The 25,828-nt window shown below is 42.9% G+C and overlaps 1 protein-coding gene across 5 annotated transcripts in view; it reads left to right on the top strand.

Annotated features, from left to right (window-relative positions):
• Positions 1-25,828, top strand: part of rerea (arginine-glutamic acid dipeptide (RE) repeats a) — a 132,147-nt gene that overhangs the window by 69,514 nt on the left and 36,805 nt on the right. For all 5 annotated transcript variants that reach the window (XM_087781067.1, XM_087781066.1, XM_087781069.1 and 2 more), the window contains exons 4-5: positions 19,407-19,512; positions 22,112-22,208. In XM_087781067.1, the coding sequence (XP_087637193.1) occupies positions 19,407-19,512; positions 22,112-22,208 (203 nt within the window). The remainder of the gene's footprint in view (positions 1-19,406; positions 19,513-22,111; positions 22,209-25,828) is intronic.

Below are 25,828 nucleotides of genomic sequence, written 5' to 3'. Positions count from 1 at the left end.
TTAAGCCCCCCCGCCCGGCCCCCCTAAAATGTCTGCCTGGATACAAAGGTGACCAGTAGGAGTTTGTTGTGGCTCTGGAGGATATAACGTGTGAGACGACAGAATTATTAATATTGTCCAGATCAATAATCAATGAAGTATATTTGCATTTATCTGCTCACGACTTAATTTGTTTTATTCACCTTAATCCAAAACTGGGGTTGGTGTCATCCGCCTCTTGCCCTGAGTAGCTGGGATAAGGAGAAAACAGTTGAACATATTCTTGAGATGCTGTCGTGGAGACCAGATGTTTAAAAGAAGAGAAGGCGTGAGACGAGGTGGAGACTGAGGTTCATGTGGTCAACGAGGACATGAAGGTGTCACTAGAGGAGATGATGGAAACCATCTTAGACACTTCTTTTGTGTCGTTCATTTTGTTCGATCGTCCTCGACTCAGCATCACCTTCGATGACGCTGCTGAAAGGGTTGAATGTAGAGCAACGAGAGCAATTGTTAGTATTTATTCAATTAAAGGTTAATCGCAGCTATAATGTCAAACGGATGAATTAATGACGCTCCAGTCGGCAGAGAAATCCTGACGTGTCATTTTCTCTCTCACTAGAAGCCGATGTTTATGTTCTGCCTCTTCTATAGTTATTCCACTCGTGTGTGAGTGTGTGTGTGTGTGTGTGTGTGTGTGTGAGGGAGAAACAATGGCGTTCTGCCACCACATCTGTGCTCTCTTTCTTCCCTCATCATTTTCTCCGGCTCATCCCGGCTGCTCTTTATATAGCTGTCACTCACTCTCTCCTCCTCCTCCTCCCTTCACATGTTCCAGTCTTTGTGTCCATGTCCTCGTCGCTCATTGACCCCCCCTCCCTAAACACCTCCTCTGCTTGTATCTAACCTCATTTGCTGTTATTGGCCAAGTCAGCTGTGCAGCTTCCATCCTCCCATCCCCTCTTCCTCTCTCTCTCCCTCCCTGCTAATGGAGTGATTGCAGCCATTCTCCCTTGGGGAGACACACACACACACACACACACACACACACACGTACACACACACACACACAGCATCAATGTTCTTACATTTAATGAGATGCCTTGTACAATTATCTATCCAGGAGTTCAGCTCCGACATGATCATCTTACGAGGAACGAGGGATTTGTGTTTTTTTATGTGTTGTTTTTTCTTCTTCACATGTTCACTGGCGTCTCACGTTGTGTTTGTTTACCCTGAGTGATCATCATGTATCAGTTATAGTCACATTAACAGGAGAAAAATACTGGAATAAACAAAGATACTTGTTTGTTTTTCTTCTGTGAGGCTTCATGACTTTTATATATTGATAGATTCAAGTCAAACACTGTGTTCATTGTCATATTATCCATCAGAACCAGCTCCAATCCAATCTAATCTCCACTTTAATTGGGTTGATTGATTAAAAAAGCGTTAAAATGTTGTTGTTTTTGTGCATCAAAATTGGTTGTTTTTAGTGATGTTGATCACTATAGCGTTAAAAATTACAGTTGATGTATTTGCATGTCTCAAGTAAACATTTACCTTTTCAATCAATGTTTTTTTATTCTCTCAAGTAAAAGTACTTTTGCAAAGAGAAACCTTGAAACCAATCAATGAATTGAAAATATTTTTTGAAAACCATAAATTTCCGTTCGTTTCTCAAAGTTGCTGCAGTGACGTTGATCATTTCCTTTGTTCGGTAAACATTGATGTGCGGTGATGGTCACGGGTTCAGCAGGATGTTCTCCACACAAGAACCTGTTTGTGTGTTCATGCTCAGGTAGAAGACTTCATCTGTGTTTGTCGTGTCAACACAGCGCTCACCTTGTGTAGTCAAACAAGAAGTGTAATTGCGTCTCTTTCAACTGTTTTCCGCGGCTCTCCGGCGCAGCTCTATCGCGCGGCCTCTGCAAATGGCGGCTATTGAAAGCCATAATTAAAAAGGCCTGATAAAGATGCAAATGTATGTGCATAACCGCGGCTGCTTAACGGGCGGTGAGGAGGTTTTGTGTGGACCCGGAGTGTCGTCCTAATGGAATCCAAAGTGGAGAGAATTAGCTTGACAATGAGATCCACGAGCTCATTAGGTTGCTGGTGTGAATCCTCTCAGGTCTGTGCTCAGGTATCATCGGATTCTCCCTCAATTAATTCAATTTGTCTCCTCGCGAGTCGCGTTTGTAACGTTTAACGCCGGCGTTTACTCTGGAGTTGACCTGTCAGAGCGGCTGATGGAGAAGAAGCGTCGCTCGAATCCTCTTCTTTGTTTCCGTACGTCTCCCCTCGTCCAGCGTTCTGAGATCATGGATCCGCGAGCGCCGCCGTCACTCGCTCTCGTTGTTAATATTTATGAAGAGGAGCCGCAGCCACGGCTGGAGTCATTACAGGCTCTTGTGATTCTCTGCTGCCGCTCTTCTGTGGAGCAGCTATTGTGAGTCTGGAGCTGTCGCAGGAATCTTTCTGTCTGTGGAAGCAGACGTGAAGCTCAACCAATCGTCTTCGCTTGATGTTCGTCCTGCTGAGACCGCGGGAGGGACAAGAATAAACATTTAGTTCTTTGAAAAAAACATTTTAAATCATTGTAAGTTACTAATAGCAATCCCAGATACTTTCAAACATCATCAAACATCTTTCATATGAAAAGCGACACAGAATTTCAACGGCAGAAGCTACTTTGATGTTTATTTATTTAAGTAGATTTTGCCAGAATGAGAATCTTAAAGATTATTAATATTCTCTGTTGAGGTTTTACATCAACAAAAGCTTGTGTGTGTGTGTGTGTGTGTGTGTGTGGGGGGGGGGGGGGGGGTGTGTGTAATTGTGTATGTGTGTGTCCTGCAGCTGCTCTTTATTATAACTATGATCTGTCGATTGTGTCACTAAGTGTTTGACGTAAGTGTGTCCAGCTGCTCCAGGTCTGGTCACATGTTTCTTCTTCTCTCACTCGGCTCTGCCGCGAGCCTCTGAGCAAGGTTTCTACTGCTGCTCGGGCAGGTTTGAGAGCCTGTGATGAAGGTGTGTTCAGCAGCTCAACCATCTTCTCTCCTCACACTCTTCAGTTCCATCGAGGTGAAGCCGTTAACGCTGCTCTGGGTAATAACGTTCATTTAGCTCGGACGCCGAGGTCGGCTGATGTTCCTGCGCCAGAGCGTCGTCCTCGCTAAACTGCTCCGTCCCTCCGCGGCGTCACTTCCAGCGCTCGCCGCATCCATCGAATCAGATGGAGACGCTCGTGCCGCTCCCCCTGGATGAAGGTTGGATTGATGGTCGGCGTGAGCCGCCAGGAATAAATAAAGCAACACAAATGGCGAGGCTGAGATAGCGGCGCTCACTTCAGAGGCTGCATTCATCTGTCCTTGTGGATATAAAACCAAACCTTCACTCCCGTCGCACCACAGATAACATTTACTAGCAATATCTCAGCCATTCACATGATGCTTCAAATACTTCGGAGACGGAGCTTCTTCATTTAGATGAAAACCATGTCTGGACTCGGATGTTTCTAGATGTTCCTGCGACAATAAACCTCTTTTTTTTATCATCATTCAATCACCGAAGAGTGATCAAAATAATATTGCTGTAATACTGTAAATGATGACATTTAAACAAGCATCCTGTAGCAGACATTTGATTTATTATTGGACGTTGTTTAAAGATGTTTTATTCCACTATCTTCATAAAAAAGTAATATAATATAATATATATATATATATATTTTTTTTTCTAATGGTATCCAGCGTCTCTATTTTCCTGATTATTGGTATTGAATTGAAAACCTTAGTGTCATGAAAACCTCATTATGAACAACATTTACTTCCTACCTAGGATGTTTATGAAAAGAGGACACATGTTGTCCTGAAAAGAAAAGTGTCATTTCGACGTCAGGCTCATCACATCGATGGAACCGAGACGTTCTCTTCCACTCATGATGCCACGATTCATTATCGGAACTGATTTGAATTGATTTTCCAGCGTCTGAAGGACGTTGTTCCTCCATCACCGCGTCTTGTTCTCGAGTCGTCGTACCCAGAACATCCTGGCTTCTCCTCCAACACTGAGCTTCCTGATAACCAGGATTAAATCGTATTATCGTCTGTGATTCACTTTGCTGCTGCCGCCGGTGAAGATGGTGGGGGGCAGAGAGTCGGGGGCGTCTGTGTACCTGCCATTTATCAGGAGCTGTTTTATTGAGACGTTAATGTTTCAATTCCAGCGGTCATGCTTCAGCAGCAGAACCACTGATGGTTTGAACGCTTTTGATTCATGTTTATCGTTGATGGGACGAACAAATCTGCTGTTGATGTTGTGATGTCGTGTCTGCTGGAGTCACTGTGATACGTGAAGCTTCTCACCCTTCATGTCGGAGTCTTTACTGCTCAGCGAATGAAGCTTAACTTTCTTTAAATCCATCGACCATCCGGTGAACTTCAAGTCCCGACACAATGATACGTTTCACTCTTGGGGGGGTTTTCAGTGCAGAAGAAAGAGAATCTTTTTGTGGTTTCATTACAGAGGTTGACAGAAGGAGCGTCTGCTGCCGTCACAGTGAGGGGGGGTCGCTTCATCTGAGCCGCCGACGGCCATAGTATTTTCATAAGTCTCTTTAAAAGCTCAATCAATACTCGCCCGCTGACCCGACACTGCTCAATTATTCAGTGACCGGCCGGAGCCTCACACTGTTATTATCAGCGTCTCAGGGAAGTGCAGGAGTCGTGCCTCGTGGATGAAGGAAGATCTTTGAAGATCATCGTCACCTGTTAACATGTAGCGTGTTGACCTGAGGATCTTCTGAGTCAAACTCACAACGTCCTGCTACTGAAGATATCAGGCTTTGACTTTTACAAGCGGAAAACATCCCAATGTTCATGGTGATTTAATTACTTGATCATTTAATTGAGTTACTTCATAATGTTAAACAATAATTAAATGATGAAATGTTGCTGAAGTAGTTTCGTAGCTAATATGTTTTACACTATTTGCTCCTGATAATGTTACGATTATTTAATATATACATTCAAATCTAATGTTACATCTGTTTAATGTATATGTTTACGTGAAATAATAAGGCAACTTTTATTTAGATTTCCTTTTAAATAGTTTAAATAATGTTGTTTCTTTTTCTTTGCACATTGTCAAGTTTATTTATACATTTGTATCTTAATAAATTGTGATTATTTTAGTTTATTCTGCTCAATAACCTAAATATGTTAAACATGTTATTATCCTCCACTTTTTATTTAAAAACTACAAAACGATTCCGTCGAAGCATCACATGAATCTCTTTTGTAAACGTTCAGGCCTCCATGAGTAAAATCAACAATTGAAGTTTGTGACGCCTGTTGCTGATCCGAGCTCTGACTCATCGTCTTTCCAGGCTCGTCACGAGCACAACTGTCTCTCTGATGTCCTCACTATCGTCTGAACCAGTGAATCTTATCTTTGAAGACCAAACGGAAAGTGTTTGAGGGGAAAACAAACATGAAGCAGGTTTAAAGACGAGCAGATGTTGTTGATAAAGACTCGTCAAACATGATCAATAAGTCAGAGAGAAACTCATTCCTTAAATATATATTTTCTATTTCTCAACTTGATAATGTTAAAGACTCATTTCTATGAAGAATGTCTTCATGTCCGTGACGGTGTAATGAGGTTATCAATGACCAAATAACCTGAACATTCATGAGTTCATCTGAAGTTAGATCCTTCTCTGGTTCTTGTGATGAAAGCTGATGTTTACCAAGAGTTTGTTGAAGCTCACGTGTCTCTGTCACGACTACAGACCACAGAGTTTCCTCTTCATCAAAGACTTGTAAAGCAACACAGATCGAGGAGCGATAGAGCGAGTGAAGAGTATTTATAGAAAGTCTGTGGATGTGATTCAGCAGCTGCAGGTGTGTTGATCCAGGTAGACATTCCTGAGACGTCAGCGTCATGTTGGAAATGTTCTTTTCACCAGCGTCTGACTGTTTCCTCCTTCCTTCCTCCACGACGGTTTAATCTGCACCATGTGTTCTCCAGCGATGGAGAGGTTCGAGTGGAGGCGTGTGAACTCGATACTATTGTAAATCTTCTCCTTCACAGTTCTGCCTCCTTCTCTTTCTCTCTCTTTTATTGGCATCAAACACGTCAAGCTGGAAATGACAGACTCTGAGAGCGAGTGGTGAAGCCAGAGAACGAGGGAAGAGGAAGTGAAGTCAGTAGAAGACGAAGACGTCAAATGAAACGAGCGTCTTTAATAAAGGTTTTATTTACGTGACCCTTGACCTCGCATTTAAATCTGCTTCATATCTTTTATCAAGACTTTGAATCACAAACACTTTTAACATTTATTATTTCTTGCTAAGAAAAGGTTTAGTTTCTTCAACGTAGCCATTAGCTTGAGGATTCTATCCAACTCAGATGTTTATTTTCTTTTTGTTTCTTAAAAAGAAAGTGACTTTGTGGCAAAAGTCAGAATATACTCATTAGAGAATAAATACGTTCAATAAATAAATGGCTGTGAATAAGATGTTTCTTAATTCCTGGTTGTATGTATTAAATCTTATATCACATTCCTGTGGAGTCATGTGACTCTTGAGTAGAAACACATGTGAAACTCTACGATTCAAGGATAGATTGTGTCGTAAATAAATCCTTCACTCGTTGTCTTCGTGACAGTCGAGTCTCGATCCAGTGAACGACAGTGACTCACGACGTTCCTTCTGTTCTTAGAAACGTTGTTTTCTGCTCGGGCGTCACGTTTCCGACCGCAGTGGTTTGGACCGTCCTGTGGGCGAGTCTCGCCGTCCGTCAGCGCCAGTCGTACTGACAAACTGACGTGCACTCGTACACTCTCGGACTCCCGGGTCCACTACGATCTCCTGCCCTCGCCGGGATCCGAGCGCCATCACCGACACAATCCCTGGTAAAGACATTTCCTGGCATCAAAGGGCCGAGCAGCGCCGGCGCCGTCAGTAGCTTGTATTCATTACTGTTCCCGCCAAACACTCTTTCTTCTCCTCTTTATAGGAATGTACTTAACAGTTGGCCGGGGTTGTGTTTGTGCACAGAGCGCCTTTGTTCCGACAGGCAGTTAACACTTGTGTGCGGAGCGTTGTGTGTTATTAAGCCCATTGTTAAATCGGCCACAAAACCAGCTTTAATGAAACGATCAGGAAAACACAGACCACCCTTCAACCCTCGCTTTAAATCCTCTCGCCTTGACCTGAACGTTGATTATTCTTCAACTTTCTTCCTCTTTTTTTGTTTACATTTAACTCTCTTCATCTTCTTGTTCTGACGGCGGGTGTGTTCAAGGTCACCTGGTGCTTCCTCTAATAACATCGAACGTCTTCAACATGTGTTCAGCACTCGTTCACGTGGACTCGTGAAGGTTCAGGTGGAGCCCAGACTTTTTCACCTGCCGACAGTTTGTCGTCTTTAAAGCCACGACAAGTAAAATTGAAACTACTTTCTGTAGAGATCGATCGGATCCGACGAGTGCAGTAGAATCCTCTCGCTCCTGATGTTCTTCACGAGCTGGTTTTGTCTGGACCTGCTCGAGGAGTCGACAAACTGTCGCTACTTTTCACCGGAAGTGTTGAGCAAAGTTTCCAGGAAGATAAAATGATCATAAGCAGAAGTTTTAGAAACAAATGCAGAAAATTTCCCATGTAAGAATTTACAATGTTGCAGTTACACTATTCCAAAGATAGGGGGCGCACCATTGTAATTCTTGTGATTTGGCCTTTAAATGTGATTTAAAGAATGTTTTGAGCAGAGATTGAAAGACTCGACTGTTGCTACTTTACTGCATATTTAAACAGTTTCTCAGCTTCACCTTCACTCACACGATCCTCCTCCATGTTCTCATTACACAGACGTTTAAATGCAGCACTAACAGCCGAGTGAGCAGGAGAGATTATTGATCATCACTATTGATCAGGTCGTCCTTGCTCCAGCCCTCGTCCTTGTCTATTCTCTCACCTCGCGGCTCACACACACACACACACACTCGTCATGGGCCTGAACTCCAAAGAATAGAATTACCCACAACTCCGTGCGTTTTGTTTCGCTTCTGTCCGACAGGATTCGGCAGCAACGGCCATAATTAGGTGCAAACTGTTTTCCGCCATGTTAAAATGGCATTTAAATGTCAAGGAGGCAGCGAGGGTGTGTGTGTGCGTGCGTGTGTGTGTGTGTGTGTGTTGATCCTCTCTGTATCAAACTGATATATTTAGTCACACTATGCTGTGGTTCATTCAGGCAGACGCTTGACATTCTCTATCAAAGACACTGAGATTATTCTTAAACCAACATCAATGCCGCGTTACTTCCCTCACCTCACCTGCAGGGGGCACTGATGCACACTCGCTCTGCTGAGCACTGATAAGAAGCTCCATGAACACCCTTTGAAACAGTCTGTGAGTGGAAGTGATAAACGCTGACAGTGGATCCTGACTCCACTGATGGATGTGGTTCTCATAGCGTGGATGTGTTTATGGCGACAGGAATAATAAGTGCGTCTCTGATCAAAAATCAATTTGGTTCAACATCCAGCGTCGCACAGGAGGACGAACGTCATTAAAGTGTAGGACTGTCGGCCATCTTTGAGTCTGCAGTCGCACGGGTGTCTCGACACAGGCTGGGCCGACCTGCCCTCCCTGGACGGGTCCTGCAGCACCGCAGGCCCATATAAGGAGCGAGCGTCAGCGCCGTGGTTCTGCTCAGAATCACAAGGTGTCTGGAGTCCACCTGTCAGGCTGAACCCACTCCAGCCAAAATAAAACCCACCGGGGGCGAGCTAATGCTAACACGCTAACACAGTGTTATGCTAATGTGTCTGAGATCCTGTGATGGATTCAAAGTGTTTTCTCAGGCTGTGTTTTATAGCCTTTTAAGTCCAGGCGGGACACACACTCTCACATCTCCACTTAAGTGTGTGTGTGTGTGTGTGTGATCACGCCTCACGGGGAGGGGGGATCAATGCGGCGGGTTATGAAGGAGAGGAGGAAGGTGAGGGGGAGGAGGATCAATATGGCAGCAGGGCGCGGTAACATCATGGCTGGATGTAGGAAGTGTATGCAGATGAAGGAAGGACAAGGGAAAAATATGCTAATCTGGCGCCGCCGGTAAACAAGAGGCTTTGTGTCAATCATTAGAGAAGTGGCATATTTTTGCTTTCTTCTCCCCACACAACACCCTCGGAGACCTGCCGCGTGCTGATTGGTCCAGAGACAGGGGGGGGCGTGTCCACGGAACAATAATGTATTTGCTTCCATGGCGATGGTTTAGATCCGTGACTCCGCCCTCCTGCTCCTGCGACGTTTGCGGGTCCTTCAATCACGTCTGCGCGTCCAAGGGCAGGTGGACACACACACACACACACACACACACACACAACAAGAGAACGGCGTCGCACAAGCATCTTCCACAGTCGTTTGTCTTCATCACACGTCGCACTAATGCTGGTCCTGGTCGACTGTTTGTGCGTCTGCTTCTCCTCAAAGAACATCCAGACGTTTGGACATGATCTGGGAAGTCCCCGCGAGAACCATATGATGTGTGTGTGTGTGTGTGTGTGTGTGTGTGTGTGTGTGTGTGTGTGTGTGAGTGTGGGTTTGAGGAATTCTTTCCTGGTAACATGTCCGGCTCTGGACGAGAAAGTGTTGCTTCTTTATGAGACGATGGTACAGATGAAGCTGGTGTTGACATTAAGCCGTGAACGATCTGATCCTAACATCCTCCTCCAGACACACTCGTTCATTAACATTCTCTGTTTGAACTGTTATCAAGTGTGAACTCTGCAGATAAACATCATCTCGGCGGTGAAACCAGTTATTCCCCCGCCTGCAGCCAAATCCTCTACCTTCCCTCTCCAGCCGCGGACTCAGCTGTGTGTGCGCTTGTTGTGTGGATGTGTGCGCTTGTTGTGTGGATGTGTGCGCTTGTTGTGTGGATGTGTGCGTCTGCCTTTTGATTTCCTCGCACAGATGGAAGAGACGCTTCTAGAGAGTGAAGACGTTGTTTTGTTGCTCCACTTTCTCTCCGTCTCTCCATGTTTCCCACTGTTTATGAACAATAACAAATGTGTTTGTGTGTCGACATGTGTTTCATGTTAGCGAGCGCTAGTTTATTGCCACACAAGCAAGAATACCCATCAGCCATTGTGTCTTCTCCTCCACTCATGAGCTACACAACACTTGTGTGTGTGTGTGCGTGTGTGTGTGGTCAAGAGTGTGTAGATGATGATGATACAAGATACAATATATAGTGATAGTGTAATATATGTGTAGTATTGTCCAGTACGTGACTCTGGTGTTGTGATAGTGTAGTAACAAGTATATATGTGTAGTATTGTCCAGTACTAGACTCTGGTGTTGTGATAGTGTAGTAACAAGTATATATGTGTAGTATTGTCCAGTACGTGACTCTGGTGTTGTGATAGTGTAGTAACAAGTATATATGTGTAGTATTGTCCAGTACTTGACTCTGGTGTTATGATAGTGTAGTAACAAGTATATATGTGTAGTATTGTCCAGTACTTGACTCTGGTGTTGTGATAGTGTAGTAACAAGTATATATGTGTAGTATTGTCCAGTACTTGACTCTGGTGTTGTGATAGTGTAGTAACAAGTATATATGTGTAGTATTGTCCAGTACTTGACTCTGGTGTTGTGATAGTGTAGTAACAAGTATATATGTGTAGTATTGTCCACTACTTGACTCTGGTGTTGTGATAGTGTAGTAACAAGTATATATGTGTAGTATTGTCCAGTACTTGACTCTGGTGTTGTGATAGTGTAGTAACAAGTATATATGTGTAGTATTGTCCAGTACTTGACTCTGGTGTTGTGATAGTGTAGTAACAAGTATATATGTGTAGTATTGTCCAGTACTTGACTCTGGTGTTATGATAGTGTAGTAACAAGTATATATGTGTAGTATTGTCCAGTACTTGACTCTGGTGTTGTGATAGTGTAGTAACAAGTATATATGTGTAGTATTGTCCAGTACTTGACTCTGGTGTTGTGATAGTGTAGTAACAAGTATATATGTTTAGTATTGTCCAGTACTTGACTCTGGTGTTGTGATAGTGTAGTAACAAGTATATATGTGTAGTATTGTCCAGTACTTGACTCTGGTGTTGTAGTATTTACAGACCACATGACTCATGACGAAGTCGTAACTACTTTCATTTGTTTTCAAACCAAAATATGTCCAAACATCAGCTTTAAAAGCTGCTGGACTCACTGTATCCTCTCGTCCTCAGTCAAATCGCGGGATTTCAATCTTTGCAACACAATAATGAAAAAAAAACACTAAAATATTTAATTGTTAATTAAAAATTGAATTACTTAAAAAAAAAAAAACTTTGATTAAAAATACCACGTGAAAAATACAATACTTTTAAATATTGCTACAGCTCAGTTTAGTTCATCATGACATGATTGGTTGGTTCTGAAGGTGCGTCAGTCGTTGTGTAGCTGCTGCTCCAGAGTGTGTTGTTGCAGCTGTGTTGTCTACAATGCATCTCTTGTTGCAGCTCAGCAGGAGGTCCTTGAGGCTTCTGGCCTCTGAGTGTGTGTGTGTTTGTGTGCGAGTGTGTGTTTGTGTGCGAGTGTGTGTTTGGGTGCGAGTGTGTCATCGTCACATTCTTGTCGCAGGAACCGCCATCATGTTTCAAGGTAGCGTCTACATTTGCATGTTCTCCGAGCGTCCCCGGCGAGCGGCTCATTAGCATGCGATCATTTGCATACGGTTCTGAACACGGTGTCGGACCACCCGCCGCTTCCTGGTGTGACGCCGGGTCGTTCCACGGCTTTACACCGTGTCGTACTGATGGCGGCGTGTCACGAGCGCCGACGGACGCGAGGTCGACCTCCACAGATGGAAGCTCCTCACGGTGGAGTCTGGACGGGTTCGAGTGCCAGGTCCAGTGGACGGTTCTGCACGAGTTCCTGTTGTCGACACTTTGATGAGTTTCTTTGTGTGGTTTTAAGATATTAAAGTCTCTTCAATCGTTCTCTTTGTTGTGGTTCAAGTGAAGCTGCTTCTTGACTCGTGGTTGACCTCGAACACCTCCTGATGGAAGGAGATCCTGGAGTTGAACGAGGAGATGTTTTTCTTCTCAGAGGCATCTCTGGCCTCGACTGTAAACAAAGAGATTGAAGGTTAATTGTTTACAAACGTGTCCATGATTGTTGTGGCGTCTACAGACTTGATCGTCCGTCTCTCTCTCTCTTCGCTCTCGTTTGTTTTCTCTCTTCTTCTAATCCATCCGTCAGATGACATCGTCGTTAAGTGCTTAATGGACTCGACACCTGGAGAGTCGAAGCAGCAACACTCGCCGCTCGAACATCATTAAACATTGAACTTCAGAGAAGACACGATTGTCCGGCGGTCGGTCCGGAATATTTTCAAAGTGGTGACGTCAGTCGGCGCCGCAGTGAACCGAACGGGTTCATCAGGCGGTAGAAGCTCGTCCAGAGAAGTGTCAGCGTTACTCAGTGTTTCTGTGTCCGACTCGCAATCCTGACGCTGGAATTTCCTTTTCACTGTCTCCAGGGAACATCCCGTTCTACATCCACACACACACGCACGCACACACACACGCACACACACACACACCAGGTATCAAACACAAGTGCTCTAGAGCTACTTAATGAAAAGTCTAAGGACAAAAAGACAATGTTTTGGCAGCGCCGACTGTATTTCTGGCCATGAAAGCGAGAGCTTGGAAAGTGTTGTGATCCGAACACGCAGATATGACTCTAACCGCCTCCATCTGTCCTCACGCGGCGTTTGAAGTCTCACTCGGATCTGTATTCTCGCTGCGCTGGAGTCGCTCTGTGCTCCTCCACAAACGCTCGTCTGAAGCTCTTAAACATCAGATAATCATCTTTATTGCTTCTTCTGTAAATGTAGATTCTCACAGCGGCTCTGGAGCGCTGGTACATTTCTTGGCCAGAGTGTGACGGTGCAGTTGCCAGGAGCAGACAAATATTTAAGTTGGACTCATGCTGGTCTTTTTAATAGACTGGAGCTCTCACCATTTTACACTCTCTCTGTTTCTGTTTCCCTCGCTTGTGCTTGTGTCTCCGTTTACCTTCACTGCTGTGGAAGTGACTCCTCGTGGAGATGAATAATGTTTCATAGTTTCATTTTTACCATTTGATTTCAAAGCTAGAAGTGTGTGATGATGTGTTGTTGTGCTGGATGTAACATTTGCCGTCAGATAGAATCATGTTTAGATATATTTAAACCTATAATTTAAAGTATTTAAAATGAAGTGTGAAATGTGTTTGTGTTTTTGTCATATTCTTCATTGTTAAAAAGGAGCAACTAACTAAAATATATATATTTTAATATTTCCCCAGAATGGGTCAGCGATGGCGATTTCATTTGGTTGCATTTGTTTCTCTGGTGGCTGAAGTTCAGAGAGTATCTAATGGAAGAGTTTTTAACAAACACGAGATAATTATCTTCTTTTAAAGCGAGAGAAGCCTCCATCCAGGAACATGCTATGACACTATTCTAACAGTAGAGGGAGCCAGAAACCAACATGTTCAATCTTCCATAGTGCAGCTTTAACTATGAACTACTCAAAACACATCTCTCTTCAATTTCCTTTTTTAAAATATTTAAAATAAGAATAATTAGATGCTAAACCAGATGAACATGCAGCGATGACATCATCAAAGGTGGTCATGACTCGTAGCTTCACTGGAGTCCCTCGTACATCATGACTTGTTTGAATGTTGTCGTGATCCAAGCCTCAGATGTGAGTCATGTGTTCAGCTCGTGACTCCAGTGACTTCCTGCAGCCCTCGCTCATAATCACTGTGTCATGTGACTTCGCTGCTTCCTCTTCTGTTCAGCAGCCCATGTTTACAAGTTATCTGTGGGTTATCAATCATAACTGTGGAAGTGTCACGAGTCACTCGGAGCTGCTGATTCTTTTCAAAGACACTCAGAAGGTCCTGCCCGGCCTGACACCACAGCTGGGACCCCCGTCACCCCAAAGACCTCTTCATTTGGATTTAAATCTCACTTCCTCCTCGTAGACCACATGTGTCGAAGCTGCAGAAGAATATTGTTCATGTTGATATTAAGACCTAAATATATTTATGTTGAAGATCCAGAAGAATATTGTTCATGTTGATATTGTCACCTAAAGATACTTATGTTGAAGATCCAGAAGAATATTGTTCATGTTAATATTGAGACCTAAAGATACTTATGTTGAAGATCCAGAAGAATATTGTTCATGTTAATATTGAGACCTAAAGATACTTATGTTGAAGATCCAGAAGAATATTGTTCATGTTGATATTGTCACCTAAAGATACTTATGTTGAAGATCCAGAAGAATATTGTTCATGTTAATATTGAGACCTAAAGATACTTATGTTGAAGATCCAGAAGAATATTGTTCATGTTAATATTGAGACCTAAAGATATTTATGTTGAAGATCCAGAAGAATATTGTTCATGTTAATATTGAGACCTAAAGATACTTATGTTGAAGATCCAGAAGAATATTGTTCATGTTGATATTGTCACCTAAAGATACTTATGTTGAAGATCCAGAAGAATATTGTTCATGTTGATATTGAGACCTAAAGATACTTATGTTGAAGATCCAGAAGAATATTGTTCATGTTAATATTGTCACCTAAAGATACTTGTGTTGAAGATCCAGAAGAATATTGTTCATGTTGATATTGTCACCTAAAGATACTTGTGTTGAAGATCCAGAAGAATATTGTTCATGTTGATATTGATACCTAAAGATACTTGTGTTGAAGATCCAGAAGAATATTGTTCATGTTGATATTGAGACCTAAAGATACTTATGTTGAAGATCCAGAAGAATATTGTTCATGTTGATATTGAGACCTAAAGATACTTATGTTGAAGATCCAGAAGAATATTGTTCATGTTAATATTGTCACCTAAAGATACTTATGTTGAAGATCCAGAAGAATATTGTTCATGTTGATATTGTCACCTAAAGATACTTATGTTGAAGATCCAGAAGAATATTGTTCATGTTAATATTGAGACCTAAAGATACTTATGTTGAAGATCCAGAAGAATATTGTTCATGTTAATATTGAGACCTAAAGATACTTATGTTGAAGATCCAGAAGAATATTGTTCATGTTGATATTGAGACCTAAAGATACTTATGTTGAAGATCCAGAAGAATATTGTTCATGTTAATATTGAGACCTAAAGATACTTATGTTGAAGATCCAGAAGAATATTGTTCATGTTGATATTGAGACCTAAAGATATTTATGTTGAAGATCCAGAAGAATATTGTTCATGTTGATATTGAGACCTAAAGATACTCATGTTGAAGATCCAGAAGAATATTGTTCATGTTGATATTGTCACCTAAAGATACTTATGTTGAAGATCCAGAAGAATATTGTTCATGTTGATATTGTCACCTAAAGATACTTATGTTGAAGATCCAGAAGAATATTGTTCATGTTGATATTGTCACCTAAAGATACTTATGTTGAAGATCCAGAAGAATATTGTTCATGTTAATATTGTCACCTAAAGATACTTATGTTGAAGATCCAGGTGTTTGATGAACACAAAGAAACTAAAGATGAAATGAGAATAAAAAGACTAGTTAAACTGGTTATAACACTGTTATAGACTGTTATACACAGATAAATATACTTGATTCAATATTTTGACCTCATTGAGTTGAAATCCCTGTTGTACACAAAGGTGTGTAAGATAAGAGTAAATGACATTATGGATGAATGGATGGATGGATGAAAAATGGAGTCATTGTTTTGATGGACACTCATCCTTCTTGACTGTATATTCCTCTTTAAAGGTTAAAACATGTGGTGATAGCATCATAAAAATGATTTGCATGAAAACAGAAAGTGACTCATGGTTTCATCTGAAGATCATCTGAAGCTTGATCTACTGGTTCTCTGGGCAGCTGTGGTTGTTGAGATGCAGGACCTGCTGCTGACTTCATGCTTTGATGCTGAACTGTGGCTGTGATTCTGAGCCGCCCAGTGTTGCTGAGGGTGAGCAGAAGAATGTGATGGTTATCCTGAGAGCCTGTTATTTGTGTGTGTGTGTGTGTGTGTGTGTGTGTGTGTGTGCGTGTGCGTGTGTCGGCTCACACAGCAGGCTGGGATTCTATCTAACAACCTCCTTTGTCAGACACAGAGATGTCCAAGATTGGCTGCAGATCCACACGAGCTCACTCTCGCTTCCACGTCTCTTCCCACAAGTGCTCTGGTGTCCAGATGGACGTTCTTGTCTCTCTGTGTCCTGGAGACGCTGCACATGTTTGATTAAACCAGAGCAAATCACATCAGTCGTCGTCCTCTATGTGTGGTTTTGTGTACGTTTGATCTGCTCCGTCTCTGATCTGATCATGTTGGAGGAGATCAGTCTTTGTAGACCAGTCTTCGTAGATCAGTCTTCGTAGATCAGTCTTTGTTCTCTCGGTTCTTCATCGAGGTCAAACCTTCGCCTCCGACTCTTCTCCACGTTCTTGATCCTCGTGGAGCTCTGAGGTCACACTCCCTTCACACACATATTTATTCACGACACACAACAGGTGTGTACTGTCAAGAAACTGTCAACACAATGTCCAAAGATCAGCTTCGAAAGCTGCTGGAGTCCATTGTATCCTCTCGTCCTCAGTCATCACCAGGATCTCGCAGAATTTCCTTTTCCATTGGCTGCAGATGAATGAATGAATAAAATAATGAATAATAAATAACAAAAACATGAACAAACCCTGGAAACAGGTGCATGTTAATTGTAAATTAAATGTATTGAATATAAGCTGCTCTCGTCTGTTTGACCTCTCACCCCCCGCGCCCCCCTCACCGCCATCTCCTTTGTCCGAGGGTCTGGATCCGTCCTTCCGTCCTCGCTCCTGGTCAGCAGCTCCTGGAGGAAGTGTTGGATCCTGCTGGTGTCGTCACGAGAGGAAGAGTGTTTGAAAATAAACAGAGGTTTCCTGTGAACGAGGCTGTTGAGCATCTGGTTCTGTTCAGAGCTGCTACAGTACGAGGGGGGGGGCAGTGGTCCAGGTCACAGGTCGTCACGACCTTCGTTTAGTTCTGAACATGACATGTTCTCATCCTGCACACGTGTCAAACACACTTCCCAGGATCGACTACACATGTCTACACAATATAACATGTTCTATCACAATACACATGTTTTCATTTCTAATTAGTTTATATTTTTATATATTCTCTTGATGTTGCCTTCAATAACTCAAGTATAAATATAAATTAAATATCTTTAAATGATTTAAATCCTCTATTTTGACGTTTGTGTCGTTGTGCGTCACGACAACATCGTTTCTAGTTGGATTTTGAAGTGAAACGTGAGCTTCACGTGTGGAAAATGTTCATGTTTCACTTCAAAACTTGTATTTACTGCAGTGAAGCTCTGACCATATATGGACTGATGTGTGAAGAATAAACACACATGTTGTGTATCTTTCAAGAATCTCCGTCTCCCTTCCTGCTCATGTGCTCTAACATGGGGGGCTCTGGTCTATCATGGGGGGCTCTGGTCTAACACGGGGGGCTCTGGTCTTACACGGGGGGCTCTGGTCTAACACGGGGGGGCTCTGGTCTATCATGGGGGGCACTGGTCTAACACGGGGGGGCTCTGGTCTAACATGGGGGGCTCTGGTCTATCATGGGGGGCTCTGGTCTATCATGGGGGGCTCTGGTCTATCATGGGGGGGCTCTGGTCTATCACGGGGGGCTCTGGTCTATCACAGGGGGCTCTGGTGTTACATGGGGGTCAATCATTATGACTGCAGACTTATAACGGGTGCATGTTATTGACTCTTGACTCTTGTGAGTGAATCTCTGAACATCATCTCTTTAAATATTGAATTGACAGTTTCTCAGTATAAAGTCGTGCAGGAATGTAGCAGAAAAGACCTTTAGACTCGTGTCCAGGAGGCAGGAGAGTCGTCGGAGGAAATGAGAGGGTCTCGCTCCTCCCTCACTAATCCAGCTCCTGCTCATTTCCCCCCGTTTTCTTCTGCTCCTCTTTCTTCACGGGACTCTGTTTGTGTCGTCCAGTCGTGGTTAGTGAGTCTGGACTGAGCCACATTCCCAGGGTTTAGGAGGGGCGGGGGGGTCGGCAGAAGGAAAGATGGCCGCCACTGTGTGGGGCTGGCAGGGATGTTTCTGATCGATTGATCGTCGTGAAGAGTCTGAACACGTGACCGTCTCGTCATCTCTTGATCCTTTCATTCCCACGTCTGTCCTCGCCTGCATCTCAACATGTGAGCATCTGCCTCCACGTCCTGTTGACGATGATGATCGTTTGCTTTCACGTCTCAAGTATCATTTCCGTGAATCAAAGGCTGATCCAGGATCTGATCAGAATGTAAAACATGTGAAAACCTGCAAAACCAGCTTCAAAATATTCAATGATACTAATTTGTTTCTGCGTGTGATGCTCTGATTAAAAGAGAAGCTCATGAGATCAGATCCTCACTCACTCGTATTCATGACGTGCTCGCTCTGGAGGAATCATCTGATCTTAAAGAGCCACGAACGACACCTGGTGGTTCTCCAGTGGGAGGTCGCGGGTTCACATCCTGGAGTTCCAATCATGCACCAGATCTGTTCACACTGACCAGGAAATGACATCACTGATCTCCTTCAGGTGTGTTTGTGTGTCTGTGTGAGTGGACTCACAAGTGTGTCGTAGCACGAAGGTCGACGGTTCATGCAGCTGCTCTTAAACACATCCTCGCTCATCCCTCCATCCTCGAGAAAATGGAGGAGGGAGGAATGGGAGGATGATTTAGGACGAGTCTCTGCTCCTCCCCAGAGACACGACTGAACAATGTACACAAAAGGCTTTAAATACCTCTGCTGTGACCTCATGTTCCTACGTTACACAAGTGTTCGTCCTCCGTTTTATTCTGTCGTTCTCTCTCACAACATCGACTCGAGCACCTGTAGCCAGGAGACCGTATCTATATTTCAGAGCATGTAATGAAAACTGTTTTTTTTTTCATCTCACCTCATCGCTGCCCTCAACCATTTTCTCTCCTCCCTCCCTCCTTTCCTTTCTTTCATTCACTTCTCTTCCTTGTTCTTCTTGCGCCAGTGCTGCCCCTTGCTGGTCAATCGAGGAATTGCAGGCTTTTAAGTGGCATGCAGTGGATTTTGATGGCCAGCGGGTGGTGCTAGTGAGCACTGTTTTCAAGTGCTCCATAAACGCTGCTTCTTTAGAAGAAGTATCTTCAGGTGAATCACCTGTTGTGTCTTCAGGTTTGATCTCTAAACACTGTTGTGTGTCCATGTTGTGTGTCATCATCGTCCATGTGTTTCCCCGGAGATGGTGGTTGAAAACAAACATGTTCTCACACGTGTGTGTGTGTGTTGCAGAGTAAACGGGACCATCTGCTGATGAATGTGAAATGGTACTACCGTCAGTCCGAGGTGCCCGACTCTGTGTACCAGCACCTGGTGATGGACCGCAACAACGAGAACGGTGAGTCCACAACCTTTTACACACACACCTGCCATACACACACATACACTTGCAACGCACACACACACACACACACACCTGCCATAAACATACATTATCCTCAGAAACACACACACAAACACCCACCTCAGACGCACACTACATTCTCAGACACATGCATACACACACACCTGCAACACACACACAAACATGGCACACACACACACACACCTTCCAAACACACACCTGCACACACACTATAGCCTCAGAAACACACACCAGACACGCATGCATACACACACACACACAAAAACCTCAAACACACAAACACAAGTTTTCGACACACACACAACAGCCTCAGACACATGTGCGCATGCACACAGACACAGCACTCAGACCCACACAAATACACACTCACATGTACACCAACACACACACACTTAAGGAAACATTCACACACCAGCCTCAGTATCGCACACAGATCCACACATGTGCACACACACTCAGACAAACACAAGCACGCACACATACACTAAAGAAAAGACTCGCACACATAGACTCACATGTACACACACACACCAGCCTCATCATCACACACAGATCCACACATGTGCACACACACTCGGACAAACACAAGCACGCACACATACACTAAAGAAAAGACTCGCACACATATCCACACATAGACTCACATGTACACACACACACACACACCAGCCTCAGTATCACACACACATCCACACAAAGACTCACATGTACACACACACACCAGCCTCATCATCACACACAGATCCACACAGAGACACACATGTATACACACACATCTCGCCTCACACACACACAGCGTTGAGAGATGTAAGTCCTGCTCGAGGTTCACACGGATCAGTTCCCGGGCAACAGTCCTTCAGACTCCAGTGCTGTCGAGTGTTAATGACCTTCAGTGGCACAAACACACACTTTCATCAACACCATCATCACAAGTGTGAGCCTCACACCAGCTGTTCCTGCTCCAGTCTCTGTGAGTGTGGCTCTGATCCTGAACCAGAACCGGTTCTGACTTCATGACACCAGATCCAAACACTCCAGCAACACACAACTTGTTTGTTTCTGTCCGAGTGATCTCATGAACACATGTTTTAATATGAACGTTTACACACTTTCTTCTACACACACAGTCCAGGCTTTAGTAGTGTAACCAGTTACATGCAGTGGTGTTATAGAACCACAAGACTCTACATACTAATACCATTAAAGCCCTTCTAGTAGTTATCAGTCATTACTCTGTAAGTCACTCTAGTATTACTCTGTGAGTCACTGTAGTATTACTTCATGAGTGACCGCAGTATTACTCTGTGAGTAACTGTAGTATTATTTCATGAGTGATCGCAGTATTACTCTTTGAATTACTGTAGTATTACTTCATGGGTGATCGCAGTATTACTCTGTGAGTCATTGTAGTATTACTCTGTGAGTCACTGTAGTATTACTTCATGAGTGACCGCAGTATTTCTCTGTGAGTCACTGTAGTATTACTTCATGAGTGACCGCAATATTACTCTGTGAGTCACTGTAGTATTACTTCATCGGTGATCGCAGTATTACTCTGTGAGTCACTGTAGTATTACTCTGTGAGTCACTGTAGTATTACTTCATGAGTGACCACAGTATTACTCTGTGAGTCACTGTAGTATGACTTCATGGGTGATCGCAGTATTACTCTGTGAGTCACTGTAGTATTACTTCATGGGTGATCGCAGTATTACTCTGTGAGTCACTGTAGTATTACTTCATGGGTGATCGCAGTATTACTCTGTGAGTCACTGTAGTATTACTTCATGGGTGATCGCAGTATTACTCTGTGAGTCACTGTAGTATTACTTCATGAGTGACCGCAGTATTACTCTGTGAGTCACTGTAGTGTGACTCTGTGAGTCACTATAGTATTACTCTGTGAGTCACTGTAGTATTACTTCATGAGTGACCGCAGTATTACTCTGTGAGTCACTGTAGTATTACTTCATGAGTGACCGCAGTATTACTCTGTGAGTCACTGTAGTATTACTCTGTGAGTCACTATAGTATTAATTCCTGTTAAATAGACTTAAAGTCATTATTTTAGGTCTAACAGGATTGATCGACTGGATCAGGATCAATAGTAGATCTAAAGGTTCTTCACTCGTCAGTGAACACGAGCAGATCGTCTCATGTTTCCTCAGAATGAAGTGGACTTGAAAGAATGTGGCGTGAAATCCTTGTGAGGAAACATGATTTCATCCTGGAGATGATCCACAAACTGAAGATGTCACATGATCTCAGTCGAACTCTTGATGTCACATGACCCTCATCATGACATCATCATGACATCATCATGACATCATCATGACATCATCATGTAGAATAAACCACGACCATGTTTGTTTTCTTCTCATAAGTTATCTTTAGTTCAACATTTAATAAAGTCTCTAACAATAATCATAATCTCCTGCAGGTGGCAGCAGAGAGCATTTTCCAACTGAGCTCAGTCACAACAACACAACAAACATGGAGCCTTGATGTGTAATAACTGTGTAACAACTGAGTTATAACTGTGTAATAACCCACTGTTCTGGTTCTGTGTCAGACTCCGGTCGGGAACTGGTCATCACAGACCCAGTGGTCAGGAGCCGAGAACTCTTCATCTCCGACTACGTGGACACTTATCACGCTGCTGCTCTCAGGTCAGTGTGTCACACATCACACACAGTTGTGTTGTTACTACACAACATCACACACAGTTGTGTTGTTACTGCACAACATCACACACAGTTGTGTTGTTGCTACACAACATCACACACAGTTGTGTTGTTACTGCACAACATCACACACAGTTGTGTTGTTACTACACAACATCACACACAGTTGTGTTGTGTAGTAACAACATCACACACAGTTGTTTTGTTACTACACAACATCACACACAGTTGTGTTGTTACTACACAACATCACACACAGTTGTGTTGTTACTACACAACATCACACACAGTTGTGTTGTTGCTACACAACATCATTCTGTCACCGTGAAGTTACACAACCCTTTGTTTTCTTCTTATGTTCAGCCTTTATTTTTCTCCTCGTCATTCCTGATCCTCCTCTTCCTCTCTTCTTTCTCCCCCTCTCCACCCCCCCTCTCTTCCTCCTCCTCTCTTCTTCCTCCCTCTCTCCTCCTCCCCCTCTTTTCCTCCTCTCCCTCTCTTCCTCACCCTCTCCCCCTCCCCCTCTCCTCTTCCTCTCCCTCTCCTCCTCCTCTCTTCCTCCCCCTCTCTTCCTCCCCCTCTCTTCCTCCTCCTCTCCTCTTCCGCTCCCTCTCCTCCCCCTCTCCTCCTCTTCTTCCTCCTCCTCCTCCTCTCCCTCTCTTCCTCCCCCTCTCTTCCTCCTCCTCTCCTCTTCCTCTCCCTCTCTTCCTCCTCTCCCTCTCTTCCTCCTCCCCCTCTCTTGCTCCCCCTCTCTTGCTCCCTCTCTCTTCCTCCCCTTGTCCTCCTCCTCTCCCCCTCTCCTCCTCTCTTCTTCCTCCCCCTCTCTTCCTCCCCCTCTCCTCCTTTCCTCCTCCTCTCCTCCTCTAACTCGAACCATATGTGAGGCTCTCGGCCGCCGTCACAGAAACCACTGATTTCAGGGCAAATTAGCCTCAGCGTCTGCGAACAGAGGCGTCTTTGATTTGACTTCTTCTCGGGCCTCAGATAAACGGGAGGGAATTCCATTGAGATGTTGTAATGCTGCAGTTCTGAGACACACAGCTCAGCAGCCTCTCATCTTTCAGTTTGTGTTCCTTCATCTGTGATGTTAGTCTGATGGAAGCAGACGTCAGGGGCAGGAAATGGTGAAGAGATGTGGTCATCGTTTGTGTTGAGATCTTTACTTCCTTCTCATGTCAACTGTGTTGGCTTGTATGTGAATATCTGTACTTTAACTTAGTACTTATGTTTACTTAGTGTAGTAACGAGTTTATATGTGTAGTATTGTCCAGTACTTGACTCTGGTGTTGTGATAGTGTAGTAACAAGTATACATGTGTAGTATTGTCCAGTACTTGACTCTAGTGTTGTGATAGTTTAGTAACAAGTATATGTGTAGTATTGTCCAGTACTTGACTCTGGTGTTATGATACTGTAGTAACAAGTATATATGTGTAATATTGTTGAGTACTTGACTCTGGTGTTGTGATAGTGTAGTAACAAGTATATATGTGTAGTATTGTTGAGTACTTGACTCTGGTGTTGTGATAGTGTAGTAACAAGGATATATGTGTAGTATTGTGCAGTACTTGACTCTGGTGTTGTGATAGTGTAGTAACAAGTATATATGTGTAGTATTGTCCAGTACTTGACTCTGGTGTTATGATACTGTAGTAACAAGTATATATGTGTAATATTGTTGAGTACTTGACTCTGGTGTTGTGATAGTGTAGTAACAAGGATATATGTGTAGTATTGTGCAGTACTTGACTCTGGTGTTGTGATAGTGTAGTAACAAGTATATATGTGTAGTATTGTCCAGTACTTGGCTCTGGTGTTGTGATAGTGTAGTAACAAGTATATATGTATAGTATTGTCCAGTACTTGACTCTGGTGTTGTGATAGTGTAGTAACAAGTATAGATGTGTAGTATTGTCCAGTACTTGGCTCTGGTGTTGTGATAGTGTAGTAACAAGTATACATGTGTAGTATTGTCCAGTACTTGACTCTAGTGTTGTGATAGTGTAGTAACAAGTATATATGTGTAGTACTGTCCAGTACTTGGCTCTGGTGTTGTGATAGTGTAGTAACAAGGATATATGTGTAGTATTGTGCAGTACTTGACTCTGGTGTTGTGATAGTGTAGTAACAAGTATATATGTGTAGTATTGTCCAGTACTTGGCTCTGGTGTTGTGATAGTGTAGTAACAAGTATGCATGTGTAGTATTGTCCAGTACTTGACTCTAGTGTTGTGATAGTGTAGTAACAAGTATATATGTGTAGTATTGTTGAGTACTTGCCTCTGGTGTTGTGATAGTGTAGTAACAAATATATATGTGTAGTATTGTCCAGTACTTGACTCTGGTGTTGTGATAGTGTAGTAACAAGTATATATGTGTAGTATTGTCCAGTGCTTGACTCTGGTGTTGTGATAGTGTAGTAACAAGTATATATGTGTAGTATTGTCCAGTGCTTGACTCTGGTGTTGTGATAGTGTAGTAACAAGTATATATGTGTAGTATTGTCCAGTACTTGACTCTGGTGTTGTGATAGTGTAGTAACAAGTATATATGTGTAGTATTGTCCAGTACTTGACTCTGGTGTTGTGATAGTGTAGTAACAAGTATATATGTATAGTATTGTCCAGTACTTGACTCTGGTGTTGTGATAGTGTAGTAACAAGTATATATGTGTAGTATTGTCCAGTGCTTGACTCTGGTGTTGTGATAGTGTAGTAACAAGTATATATGTGTAGTATTGTCCAGTACTTGACTCTGGTGTTGTGATAGTGTAGTAACAAGTATATATGTGTAGTATTGTCCAGTACTTGGCTCTGGTGTTGTGATAGTGTAGTAACAAGTATACATGTGTAGTATTGTCCAGTACTTGACTCTATTGTTGTGATAGTGTAGTAACAAGTATATATGTGTAGTATTGTGCAGTACTTGACTCTGGTGTTGTGATAGTGTAGTAACAAGGATATATGTGTAGTATTGTCCAGTACTTGACTCTGGTGTTGTGATAGTGTAGTAACAAGTATATATGTGTAGTATTGTTGAGTACTTGCCTCTGGTGTTGTGATAGTGTAGTAACAAATATATATGTGTAGTATTGTCCAGTACTTGACTCTGGTGTTGTGATAGTGTAGTAACAAGTATATATGTGTAGTATTGTCCAGTACTTGACTCTGGTGTTGTAGTATTTACAGACCACATGACTCTTGATGAAGTCGTAACTACTTTTATTTGTTTTCAAACCAAAATATGTCCAAATATCAGCTTTAAAAGCTGCTGGACTCACTGTATCCTCTTGTCCTCAGTCATCATGCTTCCTTTAGCTGTGAAGTACGTAATGACTGCTTCCATCTAGAGGCTGGAAGTTTAATTGCAACACAAAAATGAACAAACACTGAATATGTGCATGATAGTTTTAAATTCAAAACATTATTTAATTTAATACACAATTTTATTTCAACAGAAAAAACAAATACAATGAGAATAAAACATGAATCGAAAATACTATATTGATACAACATGGTGAAAGAAACACGGCAGTATTTAATGTATTGATTCTCTTACAGCAACTACTCATGACGACTGTATTGATCAGTGACAACGTATGTTTGT

The sequence above is a fragment of the Callionymus lyra genome, chromosome 19 (assembly GCF_982586985.1).
Source record: "Callionymus lyra chromosome 19, fCalLyr1.hap1.1, whole genome shotgun sequence".
NCBI classification, from domain to species: Eukaryota; Metazoa; Chordata; class Actinopteri; order Syngnathiformes; family Callionymidae; genus Callionymus; species Callionymus lyra.
Note: the sequence above shows the minus strand (reverse complement) of the source record. Positions and strands in the feature narration are given on the sequence as shown.